At 45.3% G+C, this 13,042-nt stretch overlaps 1 protein-coding gene across 1 annotated transcript in view; it reads right to left on the reverse strand.

Moving 5' to 3' along the window:
• NRXN3 (neurexin 3) overlaps positions 1-13,042 on the reverse strand; it is a 1,560,739-nt gene that overhangs the window by 1,428,018 nt on the left and 119,679 nt on the right. The window contains exon 3 of the mRNA XM_089778404.1: positions 9,160-9,177. Coding sequence (XP_089634530.1) covers positions 9,160-9,177 — 18 coding nt within the window. The remainder of the gene's footprint in view (positions 1-9,159; positions 9,178-13,042) is intronic.

The following is a 13,042-nucleotide window of genomic DNA, read 5'->3' on the forward strand; positions in this document are numbered from 1 at the left end:
ACTGCTTCCCTCATCTGAAAATTTGAATCCCATAGCAATAAAGTTAGGAGGGAACAAGATGAGAATGAGATCTCAATTTGTCTCCAACACACCAACAACTTCAACCTGCAGAGCCCTAATTTGTGATACCGGCCTTTTTACATATTCAGCTGAGACTACAAATCAATCACACCAAAACAGAGAAGGAAGCTTGAAACCACATGGGGGGGGGGGGCTTTTGTAACCTCAGTTCAAGATTCTACATTTGTGACATCAATTTATAAGACACAAAGAGAAAGATCATTACAAGATCACATGGGGCAGAGCTAAACTGTTGTCTAAACTGGACAGGCATACCACCAGAAAGTTAACACAAGAGGTGTGAGAAACTTACAAGCCTGAAAGTCAGGCCAGGTTTTCCTTTAGCTATGTATTTAGTTAAAAAAAATCTAGGCATCCAACTCAAATGCCAGTGAACCTTTCAGCTGACAGAGTGAGTTATAGTACCACATGAAACCTCCAGGCCAGATTCATGCAAGTCCGCCATGCACACAACTACCATTGTTGCCAATGGGAATTCCATGCCTGGAAAGCCCAAAATGAAATTCAGAGGTTTGACCAGCATTCAGCCCAAATTGAGGTCAAACTTACACTATTTCAGCCAAGGTTCATTTTCAGTCTCTGATTTGTTCAACCAGAAATTCAGTTCAAACCTGGATGGCTATAAAGCCAGGCAAGATAGAACTGGGGAAAGGTTTGCACAAACCTTTGTGAATCAGAGTGGCCAAGCTTTCACAGATCTAGTAATTAGTATGATGAAATATTTGTCGAGCATTGACAATGTCTCAGCAGTAGATTAGTGCTTGTTAATATCTCCTTGGCTAACTGAATTTATATGAGATCCACACAGTGATTGGCATAAAAAAGAAAAGTGATTTCAGATATTTGCTCAGAATTACTTTGGAATGGAGATGGAAATAATCTACAAAAAACTGTAACTTCCTAAAGCTTTGGAAAGTTTGGATTCAAGAATTTTCAATCCAGTTGAGACCAGTAATCCAGAATCTTGCCTCTCACAAGGCTTGGTGGCAAATGGAGAATTATGGACTAACCTGCCCATCGAAGAAGGTTATTCCTAACACAGGGAGTTAGAGGTTCTCTACTAACGAAGTCAATATGTAAGTGACAGTGAGACTTGTAATGCTTCCTAGGAAAGCTCACAACAGCTTTTCATATTGATGATCTAAAGCAGCAAGTTAAGTTTCTGAAGCACACAGTGAGTCCAAATCTTTTGAGAGTCACCTTATACCAGGGAACTTGAAAGTTGACACTAACCCATCTCCTTGCTTGAAGAATCATTTGATATTGCAAGAATGCTGCTATGGACTAGAACAGATGGACATAAACTTAGCTGCTGTTATTTCTTACCCATGATCAGAGCTTGTCATTATTGTTGCTTCATGTTTGGGCTGGGAGTGGGAGTTAAAACCAGTTACAAAATAATATTTTTAAAAATTAATTTTATCTTCCTAGATCTCAAAGCAACATTTTTATGAATTAAAGTTTTTTATTTAAATGAGTGCACTGTTCCGCTTTCCATATCAAAGTCGAGAAATTAAGTGGTGCTAATTGCACAAAGTGCCAAGGGCCGACACTGGATTCTTATGAAGCCATAAGGACATTTTTTAAAGTAGCTTCACAGTGCAATTACATAAAAGAGCAATGTAATTAAACAATGGCCCTCGTGTTTGAAGACTTATTAGGGACACTTTGAAAGGGGTTACACTGGAAACCTTGGAACTATAGATTATTTTTTCCAAAAAAAAAAAAAATTACACTGGGTTCTTAACACACAAGACAGGGGGAATTAAAGCCACTAAACATAAAGGAGTGGGGGAAGAGTATGAAAAGCAGAGTAAAGTGACAAGTCATTGATGCAGCAAAAGAAGATGGAGTCCTTTTGTTCTAGTTAATTATAGCTTGTCCTGTTTTATTGGGCCAGTGCTGAGAGGGAGGGTGTTGTTGATTCCTTTATATTGGCCAGAACAAAGAGACCATGAAAAGGCATCTGAGGGAATTGCTGCATTAAAGCCAGAGGCCTCCATTTTTACCTTTTAATGCAAGCACCAGACTGACAGCCCCCGAGTCAGAAGGAGTATATACGAGAGGTACGGCATGGGCAGCAGCAGGGCAAGTGTCTCCAACACCAAGCTTGCCAATGTCCATCAAGCTCCTATTCCCAGGAGTGAGACAGCTCTTCACTTTCTATGGCCCACTCAATCAACAATGGGACCAGCTGTAACATGTGCATCAGGCAAGGCTGTTATGTTTTCGGAAGCCCCTCTGCTCCAGGATGTTTCAGTAGCTGTTACTGAGCTGCATGAAGAGTTCACATAATCAAGGGACCCCAATGAAAGAGTTGCAGCTCCTGCAGAAGAAGTGTGCTCTGGCAAGTGAGGCATCCATTTCCCTACTTTTCCTTCATCAGTGCCTTACATACCCTTTTCAGAGGACAAACTCACTCGCTCATCTTCCCACCTCAGTTCCCTGTGCAATCCTTTCTTTTAGGGAGAAGAGGCAACAATTTCCCACACCCTCTGAATGATACTCCTTCTTCTCCCCCTCCTTACCATATACATCCCTTAAGATTTGGGAACTAAACAGAACGACAGTCCACCCAGGACCTTGGGGGCTTCCCCAAAAGAAAAGATGCCTGGTAAGTGCTTTCATCCCAGACCCAGCATGCCAAGCAAAGCAGAGGGACGGGATGGTGATGGGGGAGAACGCCTCTCTCTCAGTCTCACCTGGAAGGAGATGAGGGGATGTGGTGAAGTGTAAAATAATCTTTTCAAGCCTGGCTTTCTGCTGGACGGGCCAGCTCTATGTTGATGATGAGCGAGCCCTTGGCCAATGGTGCACATGCTCATTTTTTGGAGCCAGGCAGAGCTATCGCCCAGGCAGGAAACAGCTATTCTTGTTGGATTCATCCATGGTATGCCTCACAGCCAAGAGGCTCCTTACAGGCCCCAGAAGTATGGCCAGCTAGGAAATGAACATGGTTATTGTAGCCTGAGGCCCACTTCCAATCCAATTACACACAACAGCTGTGTGATTTCCTCTCCTCTGTCCCCTTCCCCCACTGAGTACTCCCAGGGCTGGGGCTTGACTTTGCCACTCTGAGGGGCAGCAATTTGTGAGGCACTGTCAAGCTGAGTGGCATCTTGAAAGGATGCCATACTGATGGAGAAGGCAAGGGGATATGAGACACACAAAAAAGTTAACAGAGGTAGCAAGCAGGTTATAAGCCATCTTTTCCCTTATGGCAGAATTAGTCGTTCCCTGTTCATTCAATACTGGAGACAGCACCTCCCTGGCAAAACCATTCAAATAGGGGGCTAATGCCTATGCACATGTATGTGAGAGCATAAGAACACATGTGCATGAGCGTGCAAAAGAGACTGCATACTCAGTGAATGGGCCTGCAAGTGGGAACAGCTGAGAATAAATGAAGCCCTGGGGAGCAGATTACGATACGAAAAGGAGGTAAAGGAATGACATCTGGAAAAGAAAGAAGATCAGATAGCCTGGACTTTTCAGCCTTAAAAAGCCAGCAACATGGCAGTCTCCTTGGGGGCCCAGTACTCTTACAAGAGAGTCCCTGCATGCAAGTGAGGCCTCTGTCCTTCTCAGGACCCAGAGTATAGCAGGGCATCTCCAGAAGGTCATTTAAATACAAGTTCTAATAGCAGCCAGAGCCATAAGAAATTATCCCTTGCTGCAGGGCAGTCACCATGGGTATGTCTACACTACAAAGTTAATTCGAACTAACAGACGCTACACATACAAACCGCTAGTTTGAACTTAATTCGAACTAGCGGAGCGCTTAATTCGAACTAGGTAAACCTCATTCTACGAGGACTAACGCCTAGTTCGAATTAAGTAGTTTGAATTAAGGGCTGTGTAGCCACTTAATTCGAATTAGTGGGAGGCTAGCCCTCCCCAGCTTGCCCTGGTGGCCACTCTGGGCCAAACCAGGGAAACTTTTCGGCCCCCTCCCGGCCCCGGAGCCCTTAAAGGGGCACGGTCTGGCTACAGTTCCCGTGCCAAGTGCAAGCCTGTCAGCACCCAGCCAGCAGACCCTGCACCTGGCACGGCATGAACCAGCCACCTGCTGCCACCCAGCCCTCCACCTCTTCCCAGGACCAGGCTGGGGGCTCCCAGGAGCCTGCCCGGGGCCGCAAGAGGTGGGCGCCCGCCTGGTCTAGTGCGGAGATCGTGGACCTCATACATGACCTCCACACTAGGCACAGGAAAGTGGCCATCTAGGGCAGGATAGCTGCCAGACTCGCCACCCAGGAGCAGGTTTGCATGAAAATCAAGGTGGTCCAGTGAGACCCCCGACCCTGAGCCCTGAGCTTAGAACGGCCGTACTGGGTCAGACCAAAGGCCTGTCTGCCGACAGTGGCCAACACCAGCTACCCCGGAGGGGATGTACCGAAGACAATGACCAAGCCATTTGTCTTGTGCCATCCATCTCCAGCCTTCCAAAACAGAGGCTAGGGACACCATTTCTATCCCCTGGCTAATACCACTCAATGGACCCAGCCTCCATGAATTTATCTAACTTCTCTTTAAACTCTGTTCTAGTTCTAGCCTTCACAGCCTCCTGCAGCAAGGAGTTCCACAGGTTGACTATTTGCTTTGTGAAGAAGAACTTTCTTGGCCATAAAGAACTTTCTTTATTAGTTTGAAGCCTGCTACTCATTCATTTCATTTGGTGTCCTCTAGTCCTTCTATTATGAGAACTAATGAAGAACTTTTCTTCATGCACCCTCTCCACACCACTTGTGCTTTTATAGACCTCTATCATATCCCCCCTCAGTCTCCTCTTTTCTAAGCTGAGAAATCCCAGTCTCTTTAGCCTCTCTTCATATGGGACCTGTTCCAAACCCCTGATCATTTTAGTTGCCCTCCCCTCTCCCACCCTCTCTCTTTCCCTCTCCCACCTCCTTTTCCCAGTCTCCCCGAGTTTTGTTCAATAAAGAGAGTTTCTATTTTTGAACACATATGTCCTTTATTTTGTACATCAGGAAGGGGGGCTAGGGAGGGGTAAGTGGAAGGAGGTGAGGGAGGAATGGGGTACGAGCCCCCGATGGGGAGGACTCCGGTGGCTCTGCGGGCTCCTCGGGGTGGAAACTCTCCTGCAGCCCTCCGATTGACCCCCCCACCCCAATGGCAGCCTGCGGCAAGTGCAGCCGGGCTGATGGCCAAGTGCTGTGATGTGCTGAGTGTGGGGATTCAGGGCACTCCAAGTCAGGACTGTCTTGCTATCCCTCATCGAGTTAGACAAGAGAGCAGGGAACCCCTGAGAACTGTCTGTCCGGGATGGGGGTCGGGTCCCTTTAAGCACAGCCCTTGGCTAGCCTGAGACATCAGCTCCACACTCTAAGTCCTAATCTGATGCCCTGCCGGCACTGCTTCCGGCCAGCCTAAACCTTGGTTCAGGGTCCACTCAATGTGGACATGCTAGTTCAAATTAGCAAAACGCTAATTCGAACTAGTTTTTAGGTCTAGATGCACTAGTTCGAATTAGTTTAGTTCGAATTAACTAATTCGAATGAAGTTAGTTCGAATTAGTGCTGTAGTGTAGACATACCCCATGTGACATAACTCTCCTGAAGAGATGCCAAGTAAACCCCCCACCCCAGAGGTAAAGCACATGGGTGCTTGGGCTTGTCTTCACTACACCTGACATTGGTTGCAGCCACATGGATACAGCTGGGCCAGTGTAGTGGGTCTGGTGAAGACACACTGTGTGGGTGGGATAATGCTCTCCCCTCAACGTAATATTCCACATCAATGAGAGATGGAAGCTATGTTGGCACAAGATACTTTCCATGGGGCAGTCAGCATTTTAATTCTGTAATTTATGTTGCTGAGGAGGTGTCTCACCTCTGAGCAATATAAATTACATTGACATAAATGGTAACATAGACAAGCCTTGAGAGAAATCCCTGCTCCTTTAAATGCTCCGTTCCCCCCATAAGAGCAAGATAGAGGCACCTCACAAACTCCTATTTTACTGGTCTGTTCTCAACAAACTGATTATGGATCAAGTGGGAAAGAACAGGAGTAGCAGGGGAAGGAATGAATACCATAGGGCAATAGTAAGAAGAGAACTTTACTCTCACACCACAGCTGTGGTACTCATGGTACTGGGTCTCAGTGGCATGAACTGATACTTAAAGAGTTCTGGACACCTTATGAAGTTGAGCCAGGATCCATAATCCCTAATTTGCAGACAGGAAAACTAAAGCACCAAGAGGAAAAGTGATTTCCCCTCCAGGCCACAGAGTAGTCAAGTGACCCCACTGAGTACATACCCTAAGACCTCTGGCTCCCAGTGTCCCTCTCTAAGCACTGGACAGCCATGCTTTCTGTGTGATGCTTATTTGAACAAATAACACCCCACTTTAGGAGATAGATTGAGACATGACAAAACCATTTCATTTGTGAAGTAAGCCAACCAGAACTGAAGCTGGTTCTCAAGGGGAGAGGGACATACCAGCTGCTAGCCACCATTCCCAGGGGACCGCTCTTAACAGCAAAGAGACCTCACATGCTGAGAGCTCATGCTAAAAATAAAGTGACTATTTGCTTTGAATAGGATCCATTTCCCTGCACCTGGCAAGGGCTTGGCCTAAGAAAAGCCTTTGTAGCCTGTTCTTTGCTGAAGCCGGCACCAGGCTGTTTGCAGGAGCTTATTTTACTGGGGAATTAGTTCTAGACAGTCTATTCAACAAGTAAAATTAATCAATTAATCAATGGGCCCTTTACAGCCCTTCTGCTGCCTGTGGGTAAATAGTTACATTAGCTCATAAAATTCCCAATTTGTCTTGCAAACAGTGAACAGGGTTGCTTGGCAGAGGCCGCAAGCTCCATTCTCTGCCTTGCAATTGGCTGGCTCATGAGGTAGAGGGCAAGCCCTAGGCATGGACAAAGTGTAGATCTGCAACCTCTCTTACGTATTGTAAGGAAACCTGGCAGTATTCTACAGTCCTGTTCTGCAACACTTGTGCAGGCTGCAGAGAGGAGAGCTGGCAGGACAGAAGAGGGGAATGTAGGACCTTCTTGGAATAGACCTGTATCACAGTACAAAAAGTAAGGTACAAGCAAACTCTGAACTGAGAACATATGCAAATGAGTGTGCACTACATGAGAAAGTGTCTGAACATAATACAAATGAAAGAAAGGGTGCAAGAAATTTTGAGCCTGAATACACAGGAGAGTGGGGAAATAAACACTCTACATCCAGATGTTTGAACACTTGTGAGAACATCTAAGAATGAGGGGCAGGTCAGCCCATACTCACTAGATAGAGAGCCTCAAGGTTAACAAAACCCTGGCCTGTGAATGTCCGTATATCTACACTCTCTCTCCAGGTAGCCCAGAGCAATGACAGCATGGTTTTCACCCCTGCCCTGTTTCCCAGTGGCTGGGTCCACATCATCTAGCTGCTCATATATTCTCTGCAGCCTATTCAAGCCACTCGGGGTATTTTTGATGTACAAGACAGCAACTATTTATGGCACAAAATATCCATTCCACTGGACTGAGAAGATGCCAAGCTACAGTGAGCCACTGTCAGCCTGATTTGACTTTCCAACCCAATGTGGGCAGAGGCAGCTCCAGTTCACAGTGGAGGGGGCTGTTATCCCACAGCCTCTCTACATAATTTCCAGACCTGTAGCCACTGGCATAGCCTCTGCTATCCCTGCAACAGGGACAAGAATCTGATCTGCTGTGAAAGAAAAGCTCCTTGACACTCCAGGCCGGGACTGATGAAGTCAGGGCTTTTCCTGGTGCAGTCCCTCTTTCTGCAGCATCTCAAGGAACCACTTTTTGCCATGTGGCCATTTTGTTCTCTATTACCTACACTTTGGGTATGCAGTGACATTCCCTCCTTGGATACTGACACACAGTGTACAAAGTAGCTGTCCCAAGGAGAGAGGCTAAGAAGGGCTGAGGGAAGGGAGTAGGATTTACCCAGACTGCTTGTCCGACACATATTCTGTGGATGGAACTAACAGGGCTCAAAAATCTGAAGGTTCCATGTTAGAGAAACAAACATGCAGAAGCAACAAAAGCAATGCAGAAGTATTTTCAGGTTCAGTTTTGGTACCGTGAACTGGCAGTTAGACATATGGGTTAGAAGGGAAGGATACAGCCACTTAGCAGTCACTCATAGTTTGGCTCCCATTCAAGTTAACGGCCAAACTCCAACTGAGTCCTCATTCAGAGTCTGAATCAGGAACCGAGTGGCACTTCCTAGAGGTGAAGTCAGAATCAGGCCTTTTGGATTCAATAGCAGCAGGATGGGGACCATGGAACAACCACTCTCAGTTAAAGCATTTTACACTGAAGATGGGGGATTCATACCCCCTCAGTGATGAGAGAGTAGATTGGGGACTGACTGCTGGAGTTCTCGATGAAAGAACATTTCCATGGTGGCAAATCCTGAAAATAAACTCTCCAATTGATTGCATTCTCTCTCTCTCTCTCTCTTTCTCTCTCTCTCTCTCTCTCTCTCTCACACACACACACACATATATGATTCATTCACATGCTATCTTGCTATATCAAGACTCCAGATAAAGAGTTTACAAACACCAACTAACCAAAAACAAAACAACAAAACCGCTTCTGTATCTGGGTTAATGGAAACACAGACACAACAGCTTTGGGCTCTGGAGCCAGAAAATGGAACTGCTACACCTGGAAAGTAAAAATTGACCAAGCAAGTTTCAGCATCTCCAAGTAATGATCCAAAAAAATTGAAATATAAAATGATGAAAAGTTTGTTTCATCTTTTCAAATGCAACAATCAGCCTTGGGTTATTAGCAACACAAAGAATGATTGTTTTACAAAACCTGATTTTCACCTTGACAGCATCCCTTTTACTGGTCTACTTAGTTTTGTAGTGAAAGAGAGATCTTTCAAGGGAACATCTACATAGAGAACCTCTATACAATGAACTTGCAATCCAACCCCCACAGTGCCCAGAACAACATTCACTCTCAACACTCATAGCCAGCATGGCAAGATTTCTACCCACTCTCACTGCCTACTCTTCCCCCTCCCACAGAACGGTCTTCCAGCTCAGTGAACATAATACTCACCTGGAATATGATTGACATCTGTCGAGACGTTTTCAGGGGAAGCAGAAGGGAAATGTGGAAAGAGAAATAGAGAGAAAAGAGAAAAGCATTAGAGACACACACACACACAGCAGCTCAGTAGCCTTGCATGGAAATCAATTTCATGCAAAACCAGAAGTAATTAGGTTTGTTGGAAGGCCACCCATCTGCAGCCAAATGCCCATCCATGCAAGGGAAAAGGGGTTGGCTTCCCCTCCACTGTGCATGTAAAAATGAATCTGCCGTTGTATCTGTCTGGAGAAAGTGTACTTCTGGAATCAGAGAGACCCAAGTCAGGCCTGTTCCTGCAAGAATATTGGTTAGAATATTCTATGGCACTTCATGCACACATGTAAACAAACAAAAAACTCACTGGCCCACAACAGGGTTTGTGCTTTACATAAATTCAAGCAAGCTTTTCAGAAAGGATGAAGGAACCTGCTCCCCTTTTAAAAGGGGCCATTTGAATTTATGGCCTGTTGTGGGGCTCTGAACACAGTCCCAAAGAGCTAAGAGAAAGCCTCTCTTTTTAATTCCTCCTGCCCACCATTCCCGGTGACCATCCTTCATTGCAGACAGCAGGGTGTGTGTGTCAGAGGTTTGCATGTGTTGTCTCTTCCCAAGACTCTGGATTCAAACCAAGAGCTGTTCAATATGTTTTCCCCTCGTGTGACACAAGATCCCTTTTCCAATCAATCACATTAATCCTGGAATAAATAAGTCCATTAAAAAGGAGAGAAACCGGGACTTGTAAGAGGCTATATCAATCATGGGATCGGTACATCTTAGGAGCTCTGGTATCAGTTTCAATGCATAGTCCATCAACTCCAGTGAATGAAGCAAAATAGCTTCCTTTTTCTCTTCTCGCCATCACCAGTTTAGTCACGTTCCGTGCACTTACTCTTGTCATAACCCCTGTGGGATGAGCCTCTTAAGAGCCCACAAGCTATGCTCGATCTGGCTCGGTCAGCATTTCAATGGGAGTGGAATCCTCCAAGGAAAAACTTATGAGTGCATAAGGAAGCAGTGCTGCTGATCCAAAAGGAGGCACTCTTACTTCTAAATAGCTAACCAATGCCCAAAGTGCAGTGACGGAAGAGCTGTGCTCCTGCAGGTACCAGCATTTATATAAACTATATTAATCACCTGAGGTCCCATGGTACTTTTCCCACAAAACCAGGAGTGTACTGTGCTGGGTATTTTGGCTTAATACCAGCTTTGAATAATATATTCTTCCTCTCTGGATTTCCCCTTCCAGTTTCAGTTTGATATTAGATTCTTCACTTTGTCCTAAACTGTCATGATATTGCAGATTGCTGTTACACAGTTGCCATATTCTAGCCCAGCAGTGGCTGCATTTCAGTGGGGAGCAAGTGATCCTTCTTTATATTGCTCTGTGTATGTTACTTTATATGGGACTTTGGGATCTTTTGAGAATAGGTACATGGGAGTAGGTATGCATGACACCTTATAGCTCTATCAAACACAGTCCTTGCCTGGGGAGTTAATAATCCACAGAAGACTACTTAGAGGCTCACATAAGGAATACAGAATCAGATCAGATCATTCAGATTGCTTCCGTTATGAATGCTTGCTGGGTCCAGAAGTTTTTATTTATTTTATTTTGTGTGTACTTTTTAATATAATAGTGTTTGATATGTTAGGGAGCTGGCAAGGGAACAGGAAAGGACAGCTGGCACTGAAAGACTGGTTGGAAGAAGCTAGCTTGTAGGTGCAGGGAGGATATTCTAGGTGCAAGGAGCAGGGTGTGCAGTGGGAATGACATGAGCAAAGGGGAGAGAAACAGGATGTAGATGAACCTTGAACATGAGTGTGGAGAAGTATGAACTTGATACAGAGGTAAACTGGAAGCCAGGGAGGGATGTATTCTGGGAGGCTGTGGGGATCAGAATGGCAGTCTATGGAGCATTCAGGAAGAAAGATGATAGAGAAGGATGAAATAGCACTATTATCTACTATATATTTTAGAGACTTTGTGTGTCTGTCAGTCTGTATGTCTGTCCATCCGTTTGTTCAAAAACACCTCCTAAATGGTAAACACTAGGAACACCAAATTTGGTATGCAGTTTCCTCTCATCGTAACCTAAAGCAAGATCAGGGTTTAGTTCTGCCAGGTCAATGGGATGTGCATGGAATGCAATTGTTTTGCATCAAACAGAAAGGGAGGCAGTTGATAGCAGGGACAGTAAAACTCACAAATGACCACAGGGGGGCAGCAAATGCTCCAGCCCTAAGGAGCAGTCACTGGCCTACAGCACAGCCCCCACCACCCTGGCCTGCCACAGAAGCAGTCAGTCCCTGTGGATGTGGGGCCATCACCACGGGCCAGGCCCAGGTAGAAGTCTGCGGGTGGCCTGTGCCCTCTTCCTTCACCCTAGGCTGGCCCCAGGAAGAAGCTGTCAGTGGGCTAGCCTGAATCCTGCTGCCCGGGGTCAGCCGCAGGGAGAAACCAATAGGTAGGCCACGTGGCTTCCGCTGCCCTAGGCCACAGGCAATTCTGGGTAAATCGTTTAGTTACTGATAATTCAGCAGTTGTATCAAGAATACATTTTAGGCACCAAATTCCAGTACCAAATCTTCCTCCTCTCAGGACTTCAGCACTAGAAAGAGGAAACAGATGACATGAAAACAGATTTAGTTATAGGTAATATTACATTATCCTTAGCATGGCATCTATGAGCTCATCTGTGACTGAACCTCTGTGCCTAACTTTATTAGATTCTATGTATGGGCCTACTTTGTATCTCTCAGTCCCACAAAAAGTTTGCTGAAGAGCCTGGGGAGGAGAATGGAATAGAAGAAGAGAAAGGCAAAGAAAAGTATAAACCTAAGTCAGCTGGGAGGAGGGCACACTAAACAAATAACAAGAGGGCAGTAACTGGTGGACTTTTAAATTGCATGTTAACTAAAAAGTTCATGAGGATGCTCATGTGTTTATCATCTCCCTGATACCCACTACACTGACAGCCACCAAAAAGTGGCTTCCAAATACACCAAACTCCAAATGTAATCAGAGTGAGCAGTCAGCACAAGGATGCTAGGTTTAGAAAGCATAAGTTACACTTGTCTTTTTCAGAACTCTTCATCTGAGGAGTATATCCCCCAAAACATAGCTCCCCAAAACTGAACAAAACCCTCCCCACACCTCCCCTAATATTCTTTTGGAAAGCCCTTGTTGTTCCAGATACAAGACTTGGCATTAAGGTGTCAATATGTGCACCGCTTGTTCATCTTTGCAATATTTACTGTGGTAGCACCACACTGCCAGAAAATTATTTGCTATTCTAACTATAAAAAGAGACTGTTGCATCTCAGACACACCCCCATGTGGCAAATACCGACTATCACAGTGAGACTGTTTGCATTTTGTTTTAACATAAATGCTTGGGAGTGTTGCCTTTTTATTTCATATAAAGAAAAGATCACACATACTGCAAGCCCTCTCAACAATACCCTACAAGAGTACATCATCACAGTCTGCACCTCAACTCTGGGGAGCAATTCAAATGGCTGGAGACTCAGCTCAAGCATTCACAAGAGGACCCCGAGGACCTTTAATAAGAACAAAGTAGGCACGGCTCACTGTTTCCGACTATCCCTACAAAGTGAGAAAGGAGGGGGCCAAGTGACATTACAGCCTGCCTGATTCGATTTTGGGAACTGATTTCATGCTTTTTGCCCCCTCCAAGCCCCCAAATCTTTGTTAACTTGAAATATTCTCTCTCCCCATAAGTTCAGAACCTTATGGCTAGATCTTCTAGTATATTTTTAAAGGACTGTATCAAACAGTTTTCCACTCTCACTCTCTCTTCTTCCTCAGCACCAGCCCACATTCTTCCCTTCT

The sequence above is a fragment of the Pelodiscus sinensis genome, chromosome 5 (genome assembly GCF_052426305.1).
Source record: "Pelodiscus sinensis isolate ZL-2025 chromosome 5, ASM5242630v1, whole genome shotgun sequence".
Classification (NCBI taxonomy): Eukaryota; Metazoa; Chordata; order Testudines; family Trionychidae; genus Pelodiscus; species Pelodiscus sinensis.